Consider the following 25,413-nt stretch of genomic DNA (forward strand, 5'->3'; position numbering starts at 1 on the left):
TTATGATGAGATGTCGTAGTTTAACACTCCGGTTCCAAACGCCTTTGACTTGTCTCACAGAGATGCATCAATTTAAGGTTATAATATCGTTAATTAGTAAGTTATAACACCACGGGTGACAAAAACCGTACCACTATTTTATCAAAAATAAACATGTGAACATACAACTAATGAAATTAATGGTACGCTTAATGTTACCGAAGTGTTTCTTTTAATGCAGTTGTTTTGTATTATTTTTTTATGAGAAAATAGCTCAAATTAAACATTAATTTCCAATAAAAACCGCTAAAAATGTCGTTTCTATTTACGCTTTAACAATATAATAACATAATGACGATTAAACAATAAATTGTAATAAACGAAAAACGCAAAAGCCTTTCACTGGTAGAGGGGGGGGGGCTCAATGAAACACATAACGAATATATTACCGAGTATAATATTATAAAATATGTTCATCCTATGGAAACATAATCCTACGGGATCTAAAATGATATTTACACATATAAGTGAGAGGCGGCGTTCAGTCGTCGTGCAGGCGGTCGGGGGCGGGGGCGGGGGCGGGGGCGGGGAAGCCCCGCGCAGACAGCTGGTCGGCGTGGGGTGCGGGCGAGGCGTGGGGCGCGTGGGGTGCGAGGGGTGCGTGGGGTGCGGGCGATGCGGCCGGCGAGGCTGCGGGCGAGGCGCTGCCCAACGGCGACGGGATGGTGGCGTACACGGTAGGCCGCGGCGGCTGATATGAGGGCGCGTACGTATCGCTGCGCGGGTTGTAGAAGGGCGAGTCGTCGGCGCTGCAATCGAGGTTGGGCGAGTAGGGCGTGGCGGCGCCGCAGGAGGGCGCGTCGTCGCTGGGCCGGTAGGCGGGAGCGACGGGCGCGTACACGGTGCGGCGCGGCGGCTCCGCCTCCGGCTGGTGGTGCGAGGAAGGCGCGTGCGCGTCCGACCAGCGCGCCTTGCTAGGCGTGAAGTCGCCCTTCACGAACAGCTGTATGGGCCGGCGGAAGCCCTTGCTCGCGTGCTGCGGCACCCCCAGCACGCAACACTTGCTGAACCCCACCTCGGGCGACAGCAGGTACTCGCGGAATTTGTGGGGGAACATCTCTATTGAATTGAAGTTTTCGTATATTGTTGGCTGAAATTCAAACAAACACACTTTGAATAATTTAACACCGTTATATTGGTCTCAGTATCATTAGTTAAGAGTGCAGATGTATGTATGTAGGTCACTATATATAAATAAGCAAGCCAAGCAAGTTTATAGTAAAAGAGTTTAGAATGTGAAATTGTAAAATATGAATGTCAATTGTTTATTCCAAAATAAAAGGTGTTTCGTATGTCCCTATTTATTTAAAAATAAAGTATTACCGTTAGACGCTTTTTCTTCTTATAACTAGCCCAGTTTTGTGCTTCGAGCACTAGTTTCCCTCCAGGACGAAGGTCAGCAAACATACGCCGGAAGGCCCGCTTTAAACCGGCGTCTCCCCAGTTCAGATGCATCCACTTGGTCGTCGACAGACATAGAATCAAGTCGAACTGTGGACTCTCCATTCCTGAAGCTATTATGTCCTCACGGGGAACATAGTTTCCCTGTAAAAGAAAAAAGTAGGTAGTTGTAAGGTTTGCAAGAATAATTCAAATTAGAATAAATTGTAATGGCGTAAAAAAGTAAATTATTAAGTTTAATTAATGTTTCTATTCATTCAACTCAAGTACAGCATGTCCAAGTTATGTATATTTTGCATTATCAAGTCACAACTTCGTAAATTTATGCAAATTCGCCTCATCTCTCTTTACATTTACTGTCTGTATCCTTTATATAAGTACTAGCTGTCGCCCGCAAATCCATCCGCACGACATTAAAAAAACACTTAAAAACCTAAGTATTCTTCCAGACTATATTCTACATCTATGCCAAATTTCATCAAGATCTGTGAAACCGTTCCAGATATATCTTCAAACAAACATGCATCCATCCGAAGCAGCGAACAGCGAAGACATTCGCATTTATAATATTAGTAAAATTTTGTAATAAAACTTTACCTACCTAATGCATTTCACAATTGAAGTTAATATTCAATCACACTTAACATACTTTTCAACAAACTCATATCTACTGCACCAGTGTTATCATAAGTGAAGTCTACCATCTTAGTCTTAGTAATCTTAGTAATAATATTATAAAAGCGAAAATTTAGATTGATGGATGGATGTATGGATAAATGTTTGTTTGAAGGTATCTCCATAACGGCTCAACGGATCTTGATGAAATTCGGCACAGATGTAGAACATAGTATGGAAGAATGCATGGGCTACTTATAAAGTTTTTTTTTAATTCCACATGAACGGAATCGCGGACGACAGCTAGTAATGAATAAAGTTACACTAAACTTTAAAAACTTTTTTCTGCCAAAACATATGAAAAATATTAAAACATATTTAAAAGTATATTTACCTGCTTAAATGTTATATTATATGGAAATACAGGAGGAGCAACTTCTGATGTATTATCAAGTGGTCCAAACAACACCGACATTGACATGGGGAAGAAACATTGACCATGATCTTGCTTATTTACTGCCTTTCTATTTTTCCTTGGCTTCCTGATTTTCCTGCCAGTCAGTGACTTTTTACTATCTTCACTCTTATCCTGTTTTTGTTCAGTGGAAACACAACCATCACACTTCAGTTCCTTGCATTGGTCACAATCAACCTTTTTTTCTTCTTCCACATCACCTTCCAATTTCTTCTCTTCCTCAATCTTTGGCACTTCTGTTGGAATCGGTATAAATGCTTTCAAATTCTTTCTAGCCCTTCCTAAAACAGATTTAATAAACACTATTAATGACAGTTTATTTTAATATATATGAAAACTTAAATAAGTACGAAATCTACAACTGGCACAGATAATGCTTGTTCAAACAAAATGAATTGATATTAACAAATACTATTATTTTTAGATTTCATTCTATTTTTTACTAAATATTAATTTTAAAAAATGTTTTTAATTATTCCAAAAATTAATTAAATTGTTAAATTAAATATTAGCTTGTTTTTGTTTAAATCTCCTTTGAGCCATCATACGGGATGCATTGATGCTGATTTCCCATCTATTTATATTCTTGAGATTAGTCTAATATTAAACAAAACAATAATTAAATGATATTAAAGTAAATGAGTTATGTACCAATGAGGAGAGGGTCTATATCAATGCCAACAACGGATCTAGCGCCAAGTGTGCGGCCAACAGCTATAGATATGTGACCAACATTACATCCAATGTCCAACACATCCTTATTCTGGAACAAATGTCTATGCATCTCAAACACCTGCAGCCTTATATCCATCATAGCGTTCAAGTGACGGTATCCATAATACCTGAAAAAAAAATAAGCAATACTCAATTTAAAAAAGTAATAACCCTAATTGTAACCCTTACTTTATTAATTAAAATCATCGTCATCATCATCATCAACCTGCCCTTATCCCTATGGAGGGTCGGCAGTATGTACTACTCCTCCATACATCTCTATCAGCCGTCATATCTGAATTTACCCCCTTCTTACGCATATCTTCTTTCACACAATACATCCATACTTTCTTTGGTCTTCCTCTACCTTTATAGCCATCCACATTCAATCTCAATTTATTAATTAAAATATTAATAGGTTATTGCAAATGATTTACTAATATTTCTTGTAACTATATTAAATAAGCTTACAATTGTCCTAGGATTGTGAATTGAAATACACAGATGTCAAATGATAAATATGTTAAAAAATTTTTAAGTAAAAAAAATATTGCCACCACAAAATACTAGCCAAAAATAAATGGGTATTTGTAAATAAAATAAACTTCTAGATTTTAAACAAATATTATCAAAATTTTTAAGGTATTATTAGACTAAGACACTATACAAGGTTCACTCAGCGAGTACATTGATTGTCTCTGAACACAAGCGCATCTGATTGCAAATGTATTGCGACAAGATAATAAGTATCGCATCAGCCACTGTGTAAAAATCCGTAAAAGTATAAACAGTACACACATTAATGTCTGACATTTTATGTCAGAATTTATATCATAGTCTAATTGTACCTTCATAATAAAGCGTAAACTTTCATTTCTGTGTTACATAGGATCTCAGCAACCACAGCATAGATTTGAATAATTCTTTTTGTAATCAAATGTCCTCCACTTAGAAAATTTTTTAGGCTATCTATTATTTAAAGGGGTGTGTAAATACATACTAAAATGGTATATACTGATAACTTATTTGATTCCAATTTACCTGTCATAATTCCCATACTGAAATCTCGTATTTTTTGAATGAAAGACTGGTAAAGTCTGAGCCACTTTGTCATCACTTTTGGGTTTAGTGCGGTGAGGCGAAGTGCGGCGCTCCGGCTGTGCAGGATGCTGGTTTGGCCGAGCACGCATCCAGGCTCCAGGTTGGGGCACTACTGGGCTCACTATTTTATCCAAAGAATCCATACGCCTCAATTTTTTTCCCTCTTTCCCTTTCTGTGAAGCATTATCACTATCACTGCATGATCTTTTTCTAGACTTTGATGTAGATGGCTCTGGAGGAGGGGGTTCTTTTATATTCTCCACTTTTTCCTCTGTCACCTCTATAGATGGTATCATATTTTCAGTGGTTCGGCGTCTAATTCTAGCCCTTTTCCTTGGTCTTCTCTGTTGCATCTCCAACCTTTTCTCATACTCATCATTGTCCACAGGATCCATTAAATTTAATGGATCTCGAATGTTTGGAGGAATAATCACGTCTATTTTGGCTTTGTGCCTGGGTGGTGTTGGCAAGGGTGATGATTCTGGAGTAACCGCATTCATTGCTCTGTTTATGTCTTCATCTTGCAGGCTATTTAAGTTTAACGGATCGGAAATATTTCCGCCAAGTAAGAATTTCGTAGGTGGAATGAAAGCTTCTTTACGCGGCCTTTTATTTGGAAGAAAAAACTTTGAGATAGAAGGAAAACTTTGTGCCCTTTTCCTGAATTGTTTAAATTTAGTCCCCGGATAATGAACTCTTCTTATAGCACCCTTTTCAACATTATCCTTTGCTGCGACATGACTCTTCTTGCCACGAGATTTTTTCTTTGGTTTCTTCGATCCTCCTGGGCCAAGTGCTTCATTTTCTCTTGCGCAGCTCACACCATCAACCACTGGGGCCTGCGATACGCAAACAGATGGTTCACTTGTATCCGGCGCTTCGGTATCAGAAATGTCTCCCGCCTCGTTTTCCATATTAACAATCTTATTTTTATTTTCACTCTTAACTACGCTTTCTTCAACATTCTCCATCATTACTGTTACGAGTAACTAGATTTTACATATTAAGTTAGTAACATTTAAAAAAATTAAATTTACCGCCACTTCAGATCTCATAAAATCTACAAGGACATCCGCCAATGGTGATAAACAGGGTATAACAATGGTATTTGTAAAGTAGCAAAAAACAAAGTACACAATTAGATTTCACTAAAAATCTCCTATTATTATGATTTATATCTATAAGTTCACTTAATTCTCATTTAATCACTTAACAAAACAATATGCTCCATATTGCACGTATCACACCACAAACACAGTACTGGTGAGAAACTGATTAGGAAAATGGCAATATGACAGACAGCGTTAAAAGTTGCCAGTGATAATAAAATATACAACCCACGGACTTTTCTGGCAAAGAGCAAAAGAAACTACGCACGTACACTAGAGTTGACCATTTAAATTAGAGAATAGCAGTATCGTCGTAATGCTGAATTTTTAGGCCTTAATTCATGAATTTTATTTTCATTTTTATTAATTTACGGAAAATTGAGCAAAAGCTAATCTAAACGTAAAAAATTAAGATCTAAAACCAAATTTTTTCGTTCTATAATTATAAACCTAATAAAAGTGGCAAGTACTAATATCTTCGATAAATTTTTTCGTCATTTTGTCATAGGATATTGTATAAAAATGCGTTTTTAGTTTTAAAAAATAGATTTGTTCAATTTTTGCAAAATCAATATTTCATAATGGTAATACTAACGAAGCGTATAGTTTTTGAATTTGAATTGAATTGAAAAGTGACCGTTTGACTTGACAAACAGCAAAGCTAAGCTTTATGATTTAAAAAACGCTATAATTGTGTGTTTAAAAATAAAAAAGGTATGGTATATTTGCTCATCTTTTTAAGTTATATGTTACTGGATTAAAACTTATCATTATACTGTACAAATATACTAATAGATCCCGTTTATGACATACATAAATTGTCTTTAAAATTTGAATTGATGTTTTTGAATGTTGTTATTTTTAAAACGGTAAGATTGTATTGTATATTTGTGAACAATGATGATAAATATTTACATGGTCGTCCTATATGCTTACCAGAAGTGAAGCTATTTTTAACATATCCCTTTAAATTTAATTCAATATTAGTTCTCATATTACTAATTAATTCATCTGTTAACTTGGATTTATCCATGAAGTTGATGATACCAGAAGAATAAATGTGTTTACATAATGTTAAAAATAATTATATTGTCATAAGTTGTATTTTTGCTCCCACTTGTAAGCGGGGATAGCTGTATTTATCTATTTACATTCCATCGTAACTTCCTAGCCTTATTTTGAAAAATGGAATATCATTTTATTTATATTCTTCTCTGAGTGTCAAAGGGTCAATTGAGTTTATTGTTAGGTAATCATGTCTTGTGCACTCATAATTACAGTGTGACAGTCATATTTTAAATACTGTTACAGATGTCAAAAATTCCAAAATTGCCTATATCTACAAAAGAAAACAGACCCACCATTTTGAATGGCAGACCCACATCCAGAATTTTAGCGAAGACTCTAAGTGATGCAGATAAAAAACTTTTAATTTTAAATCATACTAAACCTATTGGGAGAAATGGGGTGCCTACAACACTGCCAGCTCCCAGAGTGAAGAGAGCTGCTTCAGTGCCAGTTGTAGCTGCTGGACCTTCTGCTAAAAGTAATAATAAGACAAATCTAAACCCAAAGATTCCACCATACGATTACAAAGCCAGATTTCAAGATTTACTAGAAAAACATAAAGTTCTTAAGGCAGAATATAGTGATTTGAAAGAAAAGCATGTAGAGACAAATGAAGACTATGAAAAAGTAAAAGAAGCTTTGCAAAGTACAAATACAGAAAAAGACATAATAAGAGAAAAATTGCTCAACACTATTAAAGATTTGAAAGAAAGAACCTCAGAACTACAAACTCTAAAAATTGATTATGATATTACAAAACATGCATATGAAGAACTTCAAAATAAAATTAAAATTTTAAATGAAGTTGCAAATAGTCTAAAGCAAAAATCATTGGAATATGACCACTTGGACAAGGAATATAATGATTTATCTCAACGTCATAAAAGTTTGCAGGAAGAGACGGATGCATTACAGAATATACTAGCACTTATGTATAAGGACCAAAGAATCTTGAGAAATACTGTTCAAGATCTGAAAGGAAATATTCGAGTTTACTGCAGGGTACGGCCGCCTCTAGAATCAGAGAAATCGAAACCTCTGTTTAGCCTGAATGTATTAGATGCTTGTTCTATAGAAGTTGAGAAGACAGAGTTGTTAAGTTCAGCTAAAAAAGGCAAATCGCAACACTCTTTTACATTTGATGGCATTTTTACACCTCATGCTACTCAAGAAGATGTTTTTACGCAGGTGTCATCAATGATACAATCCGCTCTGGATGGTTACAATGTATGTATATTTGCCTATGGCCAAACTGGTTCAGGTAAAACATACACAATGGAAGGAAGTTGCGGTAAGGAAAATTATGGAATCATACCTCGATCAATTGATATGATATTCAGCTGTATGGAAGATTTGAAGAGAATGGGCTGGGAATTAACTGTCAAAGCAAACTTTTTAGAAATATACAATGAAGTCATCTATGACTTGCTGGATTCCAATAAAGAACAGGATAATCATGACATCAAAATGGTTAATTCTAAGGGCACTGATGTCTATGTGTCCAATTTAAAAGAAGAAGAAGTTGCAAGTGCTCACGATTTCATCAGGCTATTGATGTTTGCCCAACGTAACAGACAAACAGCTGCAACATTAAACAACGAACGAAGCTCCAGGTCCCACTCTGTTGCACAAATTAAGATAGCAGCTATCAATGAAACACGCAAAGAGAAATTTACAAGTAATTTAAATTTGGTTGATCTGGCTGGATCAGAGAGTGGTAAAACAACTCAGAGAATGGATGAAACCAAACATATAAACAGATCATTATCTGAACTCTCCAAAGTCATCCTTTCATTACAAACACATCAATCTCACATTCCATACAGAAACTCTAAATTAACCCACCTCCTGATGCCTAGTCTCGGCGGCAATTCTAAAACACTTATGTTGGTCAACATCAACCAATTTGATGAATGTTTCGGTGAGACTTTGAACTCCTTGCGGTTTGCTACCAAAGTAAACAGCTGCCGCACAACTAAAGCGAAGAAGAATCTGACAATGGTTGACAATTTTTAATGTTACATTCTGACGGATATTTTTGATTTCATGTTAATACTAATGACATTACATTGAAGCTTAAATGATGTTGCTTATTATAATTATAAACAACTTATAATGTGACCTGCATTAACTTAGATTAGTCCTAAAATATTATAGCTACAATGCAAGTTTATTTGTATTTTTAATTAATTATAAATGTCTTTTTTCGGACATTTAGTTTATAAATTTAAATATAAAATAGTTAATGTTTTCCCAAAAACTTATTATTCTCATTATTATTCCACCAATTAAATGTATTTTAACTCATTGAAATTTAGTTATAAAAATAAAGTAATTTAATCAAGTGAAGTAGCGTTAACTGGGGAGAAGAAACTTGTTTGTGATTTAACAAAGATAACAAATATCTTGTCACCTCGAATCTCTAAACAATTATTCTTATTATTTATTACACTAATATGTTTATTATCTCCCAACATAACCATGCGAATACCCCTGCCGAAGCAATTGTACAAACATTTTGTTCTGATTTTTTTTTTTTTAGGTAGAGTAGAGAGCTGTAGAATAGTAGAAAACCGCAGTTATGTTAAGATCTTAATGGAAAACTATTTTGAACAGTATGTATGGTTATTTTTGGGCTTTGTAAGGTCGTTAGTATTCAAATTACACAATAGCCCAACTGCTGGACGGAATAAAGGATTTGACATTGTATTTTTCAAACTGTTATTTCATTTTTTTGACATTGCATAGTTATGTACATGATTGTGTTAAAAATATTTGTACAATGTTCAGTTGTGGTAAACAAACTGAAAGTTTTTTTAAATATCATTTTTTTTTCTAATTCAACCATTGTTGTGTTATGTTAATAGTTGTAACATATATTGCAGTATTTTTGTACCCTAAAAAATGGCTATCATATGCACATTATTTCACAATTTTAATTACGACTTGACGCTTACTTTTATTTACTTGACGCTTAGTTTTATTTTTATAACTATGGAGTGTTATTGTAATTATAATTTTTATTATAAAAATAGTATCTTAGATGAACAACTTTTATTCTTATTCTTACATAATAAATTAGTTACAAATAACTTTCTTGTTTTAATAAAATTATAAAGCTAAGGCTATAACCGTGGGTTTCTGAGACCAACATCTGTATAACACATGTCATCTCTGTCAATATCTTTGATATAACAGCGATAACAATATGTTTAAACGGAGATTTTGGTCTCAGAAACCTTGTAAATGATTTTTTATTTAAATAATGCAATTGTAAATGCAGCAAAACGCACCTCCCGTCAATCTTTCTTTGATGCAATCAATACATTAATTTACAGAACTGTGGTAAGTTTATTGTTTCATCGTTAGATGGCGCTACTGGTTTTCAAATAGGCTAACAGGTTTGCAAAGTGGAAAGACTACGGATTTTATAGTATGTAATTATAGATTATTATATATACGTGTGTAAAATATATTTTGAGCCTTATTTTTTTATCCATCGCTAATCTTACCTGTATATAGTATCGTCTATATATACTGTTGTCATGCCTCAGACCTTGGAGAGCTACATTTTTACAGAGAAATTTTTTAAACGCAGATGAGCACAATTTGTACAAGAATTCCTATCTCCAGTAATCTGTCTAACCTACCTTTCCAGTTAATAGATGGGTAGGTAAAACAAGTAAGAGTAAAAAAATTAAGATAACTTCGTCTATCTCTAGGCATTACGAGGATGGCTAGAGAGAAATAGGCATTTATAAATATAATTTTTACTGACTTATTTTCATTTGACGATATATTATGACAATTCATCTTAGATTATGTGTAGCTTGAGGGTAGGAAACTAACTTCAAGTGTAAATTATTATTGATGAAGTTTATTCCTTTAAGTAAGGTATTTGTGCATTTAAATTATTTTTATTTAATGTACCTACCTCTTTAAATTTATTAGCGATAGGTATTTCTCAGGTAAATGTTTTCTAATTTTTTTATATATTTTATTATTTATTACATTAAAAGCTGGTAACATTCAGCTATGAGTGTATTTTCCTATATTATCTCTGGCTATAAAACCATTTTAATTTTAATGGTAAAAAGTGAGTAAATCAAGCCTTTTTATATAGGTTTTAAATAAAAAAAATAAGTATTAAGAAAATGATACTTTATTTAAATTATTAAGGACTAGATCAGTTTTATAAAGCGAAACAATCGCATTATCTTTCATATGCACAAACACAAACAGTATATTCTGTACATCTCCGAGCGTTACTCTGACGCAGGATGAGCGGTGGGCGCAGGGGCCGAGCGGTCAGCGACCGCGGAGCGAGTCCAAGGTTCCCTCGCACCACGTTCAACGCGTCACCTCGGGCTCGCTGTCTTTTTTAGATAGCCCGGCGGTTTCTATTATGTTAATCAGCCTGTCGAGTCCAAACAGGAAACCCTCTTCGTGATTTCCTTGCTTCCAAGGGGCGCGATGGTTGACCACGATGTCCTCGGGCACGCGGCGTGTCTTTGCGAAGTCAATCAACCAGGCACCCACTCGCTCGTCGTCGTAAATTATGAAGATACTACTGCCGACAATCTCATGCGTGCGGAAAAACTCTGAGCGCTCGAAGAGGTCTCTTATCTCACGTAGGCGCGCCGTGATGGCTCGCCGAGCATGTTTTTCATCGCCCAGGAAGCGCGCTATGGTCGCGGCCAGCTGGTTGGGCTCCTTGACTTTCTGTAAGTCGGTAAGAGGTGGCTGTCCCGGCAGCTTCACGGCTTCGATTCTGAACCCCTGCTCGGCGGACGAGGACTGCTGTTCTCTGAATTGCATATAACGTAACTTTGTGACGGCGCGCGCCGCATGCTCGCTTTCGGTGGGGGCGTTTGGATCCAAACGCACCATTTTCTCGTAGAGGTCGGGCCGCGCGCGGGCATTGCTGACCTCATCCTCAAGGAAGGTGCGTGTGCCCATCTTGATGTCCATGACGTGCGGGTCACGAAATCCGTGCAAGAGATCCTGTAGTTCGATGAAGTGCTCGCCGCCGTACTCGAGGTCGCGGTAGTAGCGCGGGATAGCGGAGCGCATGTAGGGGCAGGCGGCGAGCGCTTCATAGGCGTCACGCTCGGGGTTGTGAGCCGGGTGATCGCCGGCCGCGCGCCTCTTCCATACGGTGCCGGGCCCAGCCGGCGCCAGGGATCCGGGGTGCCCCGACAACTGGAACCATTCCGACGATCTGGACTTCAATAGTGCATCCGAAGCTGGAGCAGATAATTCTAATGCATTCTGTAACAATAAAAATGTCTATTAGCTCAGATATCTTGAGGCGGTTAGATTTATAAATCAAAGTCAATGACAAATAAATCAAGGAAATACATGTTTTTATTAGCTACAGTTTTAAATTTTCAATAGACAAACTTTATAATTCTATTACTTTAACTTGATATTGTTAATCTAAAAGGAATCCTTGAGTAAAAAAAAAAATATTGATAGAAAAATAATTTTTAACACTTACAATAGCTAAAAACTTGAGTAATTCAGAAGGTTGCGACTGCGGTGTTGCAGGAGCTGGGACGGCGGTGGCCGACTCTGACGAGGGCGTGCGTCTCCAGCGCTTGAAGAGAGCGCCCTCGTCTTTACCGCGCCAGCGGTCCTCGTCCTTGCCAGATGCAACCTGAGGACAACCAAAGAACAAGTTCAAACACAATGCTATACAACAGAGTTCTTGCAAACGTTGGTCACTGTTGGAAGATAAGGCAAACACAACACTTTATAACAACGTACCGCTATAATTTTATTTGCGGCATAGAGTAATCCACCAGGTCCGAGGCGGCTCAGGACCGATTGGCGGGAAACACTGTTCATCTTGCTGGTGACAGTCATGACGAGTGCGTGCGGTGAACGCGTGAACACAAGTGAGCGTAGTAGAGGCGAATGTACGCGGGAGCGATAGACGTGCGTGAACTAACTTCAGCTGCCTGCGAGTGATGTCGGTGGGAGGGTCGGCTCAGCTTATATAGAGACCTCGGCTTTCTCGTGACGTCGGCTGCGGCGCCCGCACTCCGCGGCCCTCCCGCTTGCCTTAACGCAGTTTTCCTAGCGTCTGTTTTTCTTCCAAACTTAACTACTACCTCGCTCGGACGATCGCCTTAAAAATCTACTCTCACATAGCTTATTTCTAACTACTGAATAAAATTGTGTAAATTGTAAAATATTGTGTTCTTGTAATATTATTTTAGTATATTTTAAAGGAGCACCAGGTGTTAGGTAACGGTCTAAAGGTGATACAATTTAGAATTGTCAGTAAAGCTCGCAGGAAAAAATCTGAGGGAAATGGCAGCCGCTACAGTGTTTTTATAAGTTTAACCATTTACAGAAGCGGTAATATGTGGTGCAATGCATCTGCCACCATTTATCTTTTAAACTTTTCATTCATGGGTGTGGATTTTCATTCTGTACGTTGAGTCTTCGCAGCCATGTTTTGATTCTAATAAGGTAAGCTAATGGCGCGTGGGCATTATTGTCGTTAGCCTAAATATAATGTTAACATTTCATAATCGAAAATATGTGTAAGATAAACGTCGAAAGTATACTAATTAATTTTTTTAACCTACGATCTCTCTTTGGTACAATATTGATTACCTTTGAAACTGAGATATTATTGTATAATTAATTATTAATCAATTTATTTCATCGCCGGCGTCTTCAAGAATTTTGGTTGAAGTTCCAACTGCGCATATTTAAGCAAGTTAACCAACCTTTAAATTCACAAAATACTTATTAGTTTATTGATATTTTTACCGCTTACTTAATTTTTATTTATCAACTGAGGTAATATGCGCACACTCATATCTTACTTTTGTGGTTTTAATTGCAACACGATAGGTAAATCTTAACCAAAAGATTCTCTATGCGTCTGGTGTTACATCAGATACATGTTGGTAGCTTCCAATAATTCAGTTTCTTTAAATCCGTGATATCAATAACGCCTGACTTACACCGATAATTTAATCTCTCTATTGTCTAAATACTAGGCAATATTATTCAGAATGAGGATTTATGTTTACTCACAATTATAATATTAAAAAGTTTTTTTTTTTACTTCCAAGCAAGCCTGGTAGAGAGATATCCAATACATGGTATATTTTACAGATGTGAATGTTATTACTTCATAAGAGAATAACATGAATAAAGTAATTTGTTTTCGAACTGAGCAGAACAACATATTGCAAATTTTGCCTTCACTTGTAGTGTTTATCAATTTTTCCCCTAACTCTTTTATGTGTAAATCAATTCTTGTTGACGTCTGCAGCAATAGCAACAACAAGATATTGTCAGGCGATTTTGTGTTCACCTTTGTTTTATGAATTTGAATGTGGGTAAAACCTTCCAGCTATCTTTCTATGTATGAAATAAATTCTTAAAAATTATCCTTAACCTTTTTGATTCATAAATAGATTTAAGACGGCATTTATTTGTTTTCACTTCGTAAAATTCTACACATAGGTGCGCTTAATTTGATCCATTTCAACCTAAAACTGAATCCAAATTAAGAGTTGGTATAGGAAAAAGAATACTTTAATTCCAAAAATTATGAATTGAAGTCATTAAATTAAATTCACAGAGCGAAACTACTTTTACCATCATTATGTTTAATGATATTTCTGGATCTAAAAATCATTAACGCTCAAAATAAATACCATAGACGAATTTCGATGACATCGTATCAATGTTTTTTTTTTTTCATATTAATAGTTGATAACAGTCTTTATAGACAGATAGCTATATAAATATACAAACGGTGAATTAACAACAAAAATATGGAAGTATGACTCTGAGAACAGTGTATGTTTATACAGTGTGACGTAGGGGGAAGATACAGCCCAAATATTGTGACGTCGCGTGATTTGGCATGCGTCTATTGGCGATTGTTTGCTCGTTTGCTGGCTCGCTCGACTGTTTGTCGTGATAGCCGGAATGTAATTATGTAAGTGAAAGTTGAGCATGTTAATGAACGTAAATGTTCATTAGAGTCATTAAGATAATTGAAAAGACGTCATAAAAATGACCTCGTATCAAATGCATTCCTTAATTACTCAATGTAACAACGTACAACAGTTTTATTTTTATGATTTCTATCTTATTTCTTATTATTAATAATATAATAATGTACAATATATTATGTATTACTAATCTTATATATAAAATTCGTGTCACAATGTTAGTTACCATACTCCTCCGAAACGGCTTAACCGATTTTTATAAAATTTTATATGCATATTCAATAGGACTGAGAATCGGCTACTATCTACTTTTCATACCCCTATTAAGTTTTTTTTTAACTGCGCGCGAACGGACTCGCGGGCGACAGCTAGTATTATATATGCGAATGTTAATGATGAATAATAAATGTGAATGATGATACTTATTAAGTTTTTTCATGTCGCGCGGACGGTGTCGCGGGCGCCACTTAGTTATATCACAATGCCAGATGAACAGTAAATTCACATTATATTAATTTCCTTATACAAGGTATGCGGTTTAACTGCGGGATTTTTAAATGATAATTTAAGTAAATTTGTAATGCGTTGTTTCCAATCGTCATCAAAAGTCATAGGTTATTAAAATAAAAAAATGAAATTTCATACTAGCAATACGTCTTTTAGTAGAATGTTACGCTAGGATAAATGCGTCTTCTTATCTTATACAGACTGGTATATTGGGATGTAAACGCATATGTAGTGGAACGTTAGCTGAACCTGTAAAGCAAGTTAACACACAAGAAATCTACTCTACCTCGACTCATATAATATTGAAAAAAGAGTCTTAACAGACAGACAGACGGACGGACAACAAAATGATAAAAATGTTCCGTTTTTTTCCATTCGAGGTATGGAACCCTAAAAAACATCTTGTGAATGAATTGTGATACAACGGCTAGAAACATAATTGTACCTATATTTATAATGAATACATTTTGTATTGTGCACACGCACACATTTTTTGTACACTTGTTTTGTTACGAGGTACAAGTATCTACAATACGATAATATTTTCGTAAACATCATCGGCTTATTTTCACAAACATGCACATACGAGTACAACGAGAACTAATCGAATGGCATTGGGATTCATGTAACATTCTTTTCTGTATACCTGTATTATTTTTATTTCGTATCGAACAAGAATTGTTTTCATTTGTTTGTAAATGGCAGACAACTATTAGGTATTTAGAGTTATTTCTAAATAACATAGATTTTATTATTACTTTTGAACACATTGATATATTTAGGTGAATAGCTTACGATGTCGGGCACAATCAGCTTAAAGAAATAATTTTATAAAATGCGTTACTCTACCATATTATGGAGTTGCTAATATTTAGAGTTTTGCATTAAAACCCCGTTTTAGTCTATCCCAAGTTAAACTAGGAACGGGAACTCCGAGATGATTATCGATGCCGTTAGACATCCGCAATGCCAGAGAAACTGCGGTATCTGCAAGTTCCTCTAGTGCTAATCAATACATAGTATAAAACAAAGTCGCTTTCGCTGTATGTCCGTATGTATGCTTAGATCTTTAAAACTACGCAACGGATTTTGACGCGGTTTTTTTTAATAGATAGAGTGATTCTTAAGGAAGGTTTGTATGTATAATAAATGCATAATATAGTAGAGAAACACTGATAAATTTAAAGTTTTCTAATGTGATGTAAATAAGCACGTTTTTTTGCGCTTATATTGCAAACGCTGGCTGAACCCTACGAGATAGACCAAAATAATGTACTACAGTATTGTTCACCTTAAAAAGTTCAACAAAAAAGTCCGCGATGGTATATGTCTATCTCTTACGGATAACCCAGCATAACCATTTTTATTCTTTTACGAAGTGATTTTAAACAATACAGCATTAATCCTTATCCATTTAAGTACCTTAAATAAATTGTGCATTTATTCTGTAGTAGGTATATTTTGCATTGCACCCGTGCGAAGCCGGGGCGGGTCGCTAGTGCCTTTATAAAATGGTGCAGATTATAAAATCTGTACAATAAACGTACAATAAGCCCGGTATGTTAGAAATATGTCAGACTAAATAAATCGTGATATACAAATCTGATAACTTTTGTATGTTGTTTGTGCAGTGGTCGAGGTGTGAAACTAAATTGCAGGTAAATGCAGCCTAGTGCATTATGCAGACCCGGCGCGTGGACTTAATGTCTGTCTGGAGGCCACACAATACCTACATTGTGTTTTTGTAATCATTACGTACTGAGAGGATGACTCTTGATTATCCAGTCCTCTGTTTTCCAGGTTCGACTATACGTATTTCTCACATAATACAATTTAGTGAGAAAAAATGAATATGTAAACAACAACATATTGATAACGTTTGAGTCGTTGACTTAGATTCTCGTAGTATTATTTATAGCATTGTTCGTAGGAAAAGGAGAAATCATCTAAAAATCTTAGGAAGCAATGTTAAGCGTGAGTGTTCTCTGTTGAAATACTAGGACAAAAAATATTCCTCTTATTCTATTTGATTTAAAAAATAGAGATAACATGTTTTTACACAGCTTATTCGACAGTGGTATTGCATGTTACTAATTGTTTGGATTTGAAATGAAACTTCTTCGGATAGCTTATTTGCGTGTAATTAAATTTTAACAATTTTGTAATGACTAACAACGTTAAGTATTAAGAATGGTAGTCGTTAAGTGATAGAAGTAGTGGCGCCCCGTAGTGGTCTTAATGCATCAACATCGTTGCGGGCCGGCGAATAGGATGTCCGTATATGATCCCTGAAGCTAGTCACGAGTGATGCGTAGACACTAATTTCAATGGTAATTTGAAAGAATCAGGGTTTAAATGTTACGTATGCGTCATAGTAATCAACGGCGATATGTAAATTTGCTATTATGTGTAATAATAGAAACATATTGATCCAAAACATTATCAACATTGCATTACTGGCTGTATGTTGTTTATATCACTGACCGCTGTGGCCGTGTGACCGTTTTATTGTCCTTTAAATTGAACTAGCTGTTCGTGTCCTGCATTGCCTGGGGGTTGAAATAGAAGTTAATTATATTAAATGTGTGATAAATAAATTAGTTTTTTCCGTTTATTTATAAATTTTTAATTACTAAAAACTAACCGTGATTTTCTAAAACCAAAATTTAATCCTAGTTTAAAACATTTTGTTATTCTTTATAACATGTTTGGTCAAAGATAATAAATAATGACAGGGATGACGATATGTTTTATACAGAGAATTTTGGTCTCAGAAACCCACGGTTACTCAATCATCTTGTGTGCTACGGGGGTAAAATATTAATAAACAATAAGATTTTTAATGTGTTTTATGTTAAAATATGTCAGTGAAGGTATTGTTTTTGTAAAACATTTCAGTCATAACAATAACTAATATGATTTAAATTGGTGATTTTAAATCAATTTACTAGTTTATTTTCGTTTGCAAGGTTATAAGATTATGTAAATGACAGAATGTGACGCGCGTACTATACTTAAAGCAAATGCGACCTCACAGTTTTTTGATTGTTTGTTAGTTGGCCTTTAAATGTACCGGTTTAATCAACGACGTGACGTAATTGAAAATAAAAGGACCGATTGTTACAATTTAATACATATCCATTCTGGTACTTAAAATTATCAAAAACAGATAGAAAAGGATGTAGGTAGTTATTGTTCAATTTCCAAATTTGCTAATTAATTGTACGTCTTGGCGGACATGTAGCAAATCTTTAAAGCATATCATTTATGACCCATAATTAAAATAAATATGAATAAAAATAGTAATTACAATATATGTGATAAGTAATTACAGTTTATGGCCGCAAAATAGTGATGTTGGGATTCTGCATTAGGCGGAAGAGACATGATGTGATTTTTTGAGAGCCGAAGAGTCAAGGCATTCTTAATCAGTCGATAGCTTAGACTAAGATCACCTAGGGCACGGATGCACAATATAGAATTGTTAACAGCAAACGATTCCCTGTCCTGATAACGAAGATGCATACAAAAAGGAACGGGGAACAAAGGAGTTCGCGTTTGCATTGTCAGTTGTTATGTACATGTGAGCATTCCGTACTTTTCCGATGTTTGTCGTGTAACTATAATCGTGTTCGTGCATATGTCCAAATCAAATATGTTTAACACCAGCTAATAGATTACACTCAGTTTACCGGCGCCTGGACACGCGTGAACTGTTGTTAAAAATGTCTTACATCTTTGTAGCCAGTTTGTAATGTTACGCAGACAAGAAAAAGTAAATTAAAACAATTTATATTAAACAGTATATACAAAAACAGATAACAAAAATGACGTCACTTAAAAAATAAGGTATATTATAACTATTTGAACTTTAATCAATAATATTCTACTCATTTTGAATTAAAACACGTAAACATAACATTTAAAACTATATCGAAACTGTACCGTTCCAGTAACGATTTTCGAAAGGAGTATGAATAATCTAAACCACGCCATTTACAACTCCGTTTGCAATAAGGGTATCGTGTTTGAAAGAAGAACTCGCCAATGTTTCCGTGCTTATAAAGATTCACAAACTTTACATTTTGAACTACGTGTAAGTTGCCTTTATGATGACGTTGACATTTGGCGCGTAAAAGAAGACGCCAGAAAAACAAATGAAAAACAAAACGCGCGTGTAAATATTTAATGAGTGTGTTTATTTTGCTCACATTATTATTCACCGCGGTAATTAAAATAAAGTATTATGAGTTTTTTTTATTTAAAATACGTTGTCGGGCAAGCAATGACTAATAGAATTGTACAGTTACGACTGCGTTGAGTTGTGTTATATCTACTTGTATAATGTGTCTCAAGAAAGTAAATCCGTCTGTTGAACATAGTAAAATATAACAAACGATTACAAAACTATAATTCGTAAATTGACCATGGGCAAGCTTGACATATTTTTATTTTCAGAAATACAGTCAGGTTTTCCTTAACTCGATAAAACTAATAGTTAAAATTGCTATATTTAGTAAGTCACAGATCTATTTGATATAATTATCTAGTCCCAAGTTTGTCAGCAGCAATCACTTTCTGCATTACAAGTAGTGCAATCATATACTACAGTTATATTACGAAATAACAGTAATTGTTCGTGACATTGGCAAAGAAAACTATTTTAAAAAATGCAAATAAAAGTTGATCAGTGCCATTATTGTCCTTTCCTGTTTTCAACACGACCGTAGATGTAGGAAATCACTGTCACTTTATATTTATTATTATAATGATTCTTATTGACTATATTATGTGGTACGTACAAGTACCAATCAAGATTAAAAATGTTTTTAAATTATTTTTTTAATTAAACAATTTAGAAGACATCTTGCCTTTAATTTAAAAAAAATCGGACATTTCTAACAAGAATAGTGTTTTTATTCAATCGTACAGTCAGCTTCATAAATATAGAGGCAGTCAAGATATCCAAATATATAGGAACACCTAAAGTGATCAATTATATAAGTACAACCAAAGTTATCAAATTAATTGAAGCATCCACTCTGCTCAAAAACACCGGAGCGTTCACATCGTCATATATAAGAGTACATTCAAAGTGCCCATAATTATAGTAACAGACATAGCGTCAATAGTAACGAAGCATCGAAAGTATGCAAAAATATCGTAACATTTGACAAAATTGAACTCTATCTCTATTCACTTAAGATACACTTTGAAATATACTACTTCTGTTAAATTCATTTGACATTTTATATCAAAACATTTTTTGCTATTTACTTCAAGTTTACGTCCCGCATGACAGATAGGTACGAGATAGATAAGCAATATCAAATTTTAATTTGTCACCATATATGCCAGTTTGGCCTTACGGCTTAACTGCTCGCTGTAATACGCAGTTTTGGCGATTCGAATCCCAAACTTATTTTTACATTTTTAAGGTTTTTAATTTTATTATCAAAGCGTTATATAAAATTCAACTTTATCGCAACAATTATTGGTTACTATTCGACATCTTTAAAAATTAAGGAACCACACTATTCCTTGTCCCTTTTTTTAATCGAGGCGTCGTTAGCATGTTTTTTTATTGTTCACATTTGTAATTGTAAGTTTCGTCATTTAATTCCGCGCGGACTGTCACAGGCGACATCGAATACGTGTAATAACTCTATGCTTGGCAAATTCTACTGCAACCGGACTGAAGATACCTAACAGGAAGAGAAAAATATTTTGATACAAATTGTCAATTAATTTAACAGAAGTTGTACAGATGGCCGAACCTAATCGTTATTAATTTTATTTAAATATTTAATACCCCAAAAATAAAAATTTAAAATTTTTTTTGTTAAGTAAAAAACATATTCTAAGTAAATTACTAGATTTTTCCTTTTCATAAAAAATAAATCAAGCTCTATACCTACATATATTGATAATATTGAAAAATAAAATCCTTGTAAGCCTGGGATTCGAACCATTAAACTTACGTACTGCGGCGAAAATAGTAAAACACTGAAACTAGCACATATTGTGACAGAATAAAATTTGATATTACTTACTAGCTTTTACCCGCGACTTCGTCCGCGCGGAATAAAAAAAATGCTCACAAGATAAAAAGTTCCTATGTCCGTCTCCTAGTTCTAAGCTACCTCCCCATCAATTTTCAGCTAAATCAGTTCGACCGAACTTGAGTTATAAACAGTGTAACTAACACGACTTTCTTTTATATATATAGATAGGTAGATTAGGTATCTGTCATGTATCGTAAATTTATAAATTTTAAGCGTTATAATAATAAGAAGAAAAATGTTGGGTTGTCCGATAAGTTCGTGCCCATTTTTAGGGGAAATTTTAAAGGCCCTTAAGTTTTGGCATACGTCTTTTAAATTATATTTGTTCGATTTTATAGCAAAAAGTCTTATGTATTTCGGCAAAAATTAAGTCAATCAGTTTTTATAAAACTGGTAGAAAAGAACGAATCGTGTCCTACCATTTGTCAAAATATGGCTGAAGTTAAGCTTTTCAGTATGTATGTGTTATGTAAACATGTCATATGTTTTCAATAATTGTAATATATTCGGGTCTATTCTAAGATGCCTATTGAAAATCGGAATGAACTTATTGGACAACCTATTATGTTGATACAAAGCGTCAAATGAATTTAACAGAAGTAGTATATTTCAAAGTGTATCTTAAGTGAATAGAGATAGAGTTCAATTTTGTCAAATGTTGCGATATTTTTGCATACTTTCGATGCTTCGTTACTATTGACGCTATGTCTGTTACTATAATTATGGGCACTTTGAATGTACTCATATATATGACGATGTGAACGCTGCGGTGTTTTTGAGCAGCGTGGATGCTTCAATTAATTTGATAACTTTGGTTGTACTTATATAATTGATCACTTTAGGTGTTCCTATATATTTGGATATCTTGACTGCCTCTATATTTATGAAGCTGACTGTACATAACAATGCGAAAACATCACTCACTTCAGTATTTATTTATACGTTTTAGTGAGAGTTTAACTTAATGAGGGTGTGATATTATTCAATGGCCCGGCGTTTGATACTGTCGAGAATTAGCTGAATGACGCAGAAGGTGTAGCGCTGGATTCGCCGCATGTGTTGTCTGTTGACACAGCCGGTGAATGTGCCTGCTCCGCTCAATACAACAATTCTATATCATGACTCACGGCATCTGCAGTAACGAAAGCATGTTTTGTGAGACAGTTCTATTTTTTCACGGTAAATTTATTATTGTTAAAAAATAACTGAATATTGATTCTATTTCAACTCACCTTAAGCGTATGAGATGAATATGAAGATGCAGGTCATATCTACCCTAAACTCGTAAACTATTATTTTACTGCTAGTTTCGTCAATGTAATAAACAGTCAGACAGTAGAAGTTATTTACGTTTAATTAAATTGGCATAGTTCTAATATTTATGAGATAAAAACGTAAGAACACATAGTACTACGTCGCCGTCAGCTTGGTCATTGTTATGTGTAGGTGGTGATGGTAAAGATTTCGGTACTTTTGATATAAACAATTCGACAAAAACTTCAACAATAGATCATTAATAGGGGCGTGCCGGAATGTCGTTCTGCCAAAAGCAAACGCATTACAAATCTCAACGAGTGATCGCAGTCAACACCCAATAACTGAAGGTCGAAAGACAATGCAACTAAAAGGAAGGTATAAACAGACATTTAATGCTGTAATATGACACCGCGATAAATCAAATTCAATCCGTAGCTTTATCATCGACAAAGAATGGTTGCCAGCTGGAGGATAATCATCACGAAACGTGCTTTTGAGTATGGCGAGTAATTCGGGGTCGAATGTTAATAATATCAGCAAGCGGAAACCCGCACTGTCGAATACAAAATATACGAAGTATGGATCGAAGCGGAACTTACGCTACTCCATGCCTAGAGGACAGCCACGACCAACGAACGAAACTGACGGTAAATAATAATAACCCACGTTTTTTCTTTCTCGGTTTATTCTTCAAGTTGCATATTATACTAGTTTTAATTGTTTCGACTGCAAGAACAGTCGGTCAAGTTTGTTCATTCAAAATTTTATAGATAGCATAAGTAAATATAGCTTGTACTATGATTGGAAACTTACGAAACAATTTTATGATTTAATAAATGTACATAAGATAATTAACCTACTTTTTTAAAGTCTGTATTTATCTGTTTTTATTTTACAAATAAGTAAGAAATTAAGTTTATCGTCCTCAATAAAAAATGAATTATTAAACAAACTAACGTACACGACATAGCACCTTAGACATGAGATGGATTAACTTGTTCTATTGATTGATAATATTGATTCATAATTTAAACATATCAGGGTATCTACATATGAACTTCCTTGTATAGTTTAAAAAAGTTGACGATATTGTTGAGTAATTGTTACCTATGTCAACATAACATATATGAAAATTAAGCACCCAAATAGCTTATGCCAATTATTTTAACTCGTAATTTTTGTTGTCTCTTCGTCAACGAATTTTTCAATTGTTTTATATTATCAGAGTACTAGTACATTTTATTAGTTGACTTTTACGACCATATTCAGAAAGGCCTATGTCCCATAACTACCTACGTTCAGTAAATTACGCCTTTTTATTAAGTAAAACATTTTGTGGTTTTATTTTAGATAACGATTCAATATTTTCAATGTATTTTAAATTTAATTACGCTACATGAGACCAACAAAGGTTGATTTTACTTTTGACGGTTTGCCAAACGCTTTAACTGTTCTGAATTTTAATAGTGTTATCGAGGAAACCAATAAAATATTTTACGATTGCAGCAACGATACTTAGGCATTGTTCAAATATTTGCTATCAAGTAAGTACATAAATGATTTGTCTATACTAATATTATAAACAGAAAAGGTTTGATTGTTTGTTTGTTACTTGGTTGTTACTAAAGCCATTTGGTAAATTCTTTCATTATTGGGAAGCTACACTATCTGCGGCTGACATAGCTATATTACGGGGTTTTATTTTATTTTCCACGCGGACGAAGTCGCGTGCAACTGCTAGTTTACAATAAGTTTGAATATCTTATGCCTCGTTTAACTTTAATCAAAAAAACTGTTCAACTATTTCACTTCAAGTACTAATCTATGTAAAATCTCCAAACTCTTTATACAAGGTCTTTTGGTGGAATTCGAAAAATTTAGCAAACTACAAACCAAAACAAACTAAAATTGTTTGAGAGTTGTGTTGATTCTTATAATTCTAGCTGTTGTTGGGACAGAAGTTAGGTGATAGTGGTCGGATAAGATAACGATTTTTATTTCTTTTTCTTAGAGTTCAACGCATTTAGCATGGTCGATAGGATCTACTTTACATATTTTCCGACGAGGTTAACTGCACTTGTTATTATGAAGATAGTAAAATTGTTGTTCGCACTGTAATTTGTGTCGACTATCTGTAAACGTTTATAAGTTATGGACAACGAAGCGATTTCTTGTGTAACAACTGTTATGTAATCTTGGTCAGTATATCTTAATGTTATTTTGAAATGAATGATGTAATGCGGTTTCAAAATCCTCCTCCAAATCTGGTATAGCATATAAAATCTTTATAAGAATCATTGATTCCGCGGTTACAATCACATTCTAATTATTTCATATACTAAATTATACTGTACCTACGTCTGATAACGAACATTTGTGGTGTATGGGTAATATAAGTTTTGATGGAAATTGTATTCAATACCAAAAAAACGTTTTACTCCCCATAAGGGTTTTGGTAATAAGGGTTGACCTGTATAAATACCTGGATAATATCAACTTAAATCGCAAAACACGACGAAGGTAATTCCTAAGTAACTTCGTTCGGTGACACCTCGTATAACTAAGCAGATCCTTAGCTCATTTGTTTTTGTAAGTGATGTAATATGACACAACCACGTAATATCGTCCATATAATCAAGTTTGACCAAGTATAATTTTACAGAATACACTCCGGAACTGTGTTCAAAAGTTTAATGTTCTCGTATAATATACCAATTATTAAAATAAATTTTGACGTTGCAACGATATTATTCCACTGATGTTATGCAATTTAAAGTTTCCCCTTCGCCTTATTGTAATTTATGATATACTAACTGTCGCCCGTGACTCCGTCATCGCGGAATTAAATAAAGTTATTAAGTAGCTTATGTGTTCTTCCAGACCATGTTCTACATGTATGTCTAATTTCATCGAGATACATTGAGCCTGTCTGGAGATACCTTTAAACATCCATCCATCCATCTAAACATTCGTATTCATAATATTAGTAAAGTAATATCTTCACTAGACTGACTTTGATAGTCATTTGTATTAATGACTATTCAAATTTTTGTAAAATTGAACTTGTCTTATAT

General features: G+C 34.5%; 3 protein-coding genes across 6 annotated transcripts in view; 1 reads left to right on the plus strand and 2 right to left on the minus strand.

The window, feature by feature from the left end:
- Positions 1-520: 520 nt before the first annotated feature.
- LOC106720131 (7SK snRNA methylphosphate capping enzyme bin3) lies at positions 521-5,631 on the minus strand. Its single transcript, XM_014514713.2, has 5 exons — positions 4,286-5,631; positions 3,182-3,372; positions 2,450-2,811; positions 1,363-1,584; positions 521-1,129 (listed from the first exon to the last, which is right to left on the minus strand). Exons 1-5 carry the CDS (start codon positions 5,317-5,319, stop codon positions 521-523), a joined length of 2,418 nt encoding a protein of 805 aa, XP_014370199.2. The 5' UTR covers positions 5,320-5,631.
- Positions 5,632-6,086: 455 nt separating this feature from the next.
- LOC106720221 (protein claret segregational) lies at positions 6,087-8,658 on the plus strand. Its single transcript, XM_014514813.2, has 2 exons — positions 6,087-6,168; positions 6,766-8,658. Exon 2 carries the CDS (start codon positions 6,766-6,768, stop codon positions 8,536-8,538), a length of 1,773 nt encoding a protein of 590 aa, XP_014370299.2. The 5' UTR covers positions 6,087-6,168; the 3' UTR covers positions 8,539-8,658.
- Positions 8,659-10,666: 2,008 nt separating this feature from the next.
- Positions 10,667-25,413, minus strand: part of LOC106720305 (inositol-trisphosphate 3-kinase homolog) — a 69,942-nt gene continuing 55,195 nt past the window's right edge. For 3 of the 4 annotated variants that reach the window (XM_045686884.1, XM_014514921.2, XM_014514919.2), the window contains 2 exons: positions 12,023-12,181; positions 10,667-11,793 (listed from right to left, as the gene is read on the minus strand). In XM_045686884.1, coding sequence (XP_045542840.1) covers positions 10,873-11,793; positions 12,023-12,181 — 1,080 coding nt within the window. In that variant the 3' untranslated portion in view covers positions 10,667-10,872. Of the gene's footprint in view, positions 11,794-12,022; positions 12,182-12,291; positions 12,603-25,413 lie in introns of those variants that run through there. The other variant, XM_014514920.2, reaches the window with a different exon arrangement.

Source organism: Papilio machaon, chromosome 4, assembly GCF_912999745.1.
Source record: "Papilio machaon chromosome 4, ilPapMach1.1, whole genome shotgun sequence".
NCBI lineage: Eukaryota > Metazoa > Arthropoda > Insecta > Lepidoptera > Papilionidae > Papilio > Papilio machaon.

What these genes read in the sequence shown, in the direction of transcription:
- LOC106720131 (XM_014514713.2), bottom strand. Translation starts at nt 5,319, where the DNA reads ATGATGGAGAATGTTGAAGAAAGCGTAGTTAAGAGTGAAAATAAAAAT. An exon ending in CAGTATGGGAATTATGACAG is followed by an intron (nt 3,373 to 4,285) that starts GTAAATTGGAAT and finishes TTTTTTTTTCAG; the next exon opens with GTATTATGGATACCGTCACT. An exon ending in AGAAGAAAAAGCGTCTAACG is followed by an intron (nt 1,130 to 1,362) that starts GTAATACTTTAT and finishes TTTGAATTTCAG; the next exon opens with CCAACAATATACGAAAACTT.
- LOC106720221 (XM_014514813.2), top strand. Translation starts at nt 6,766, where the DNA reads ATGTCAAAAATTCCAAAATTGCCTATATCTACAAAAGAAAACAGACCC.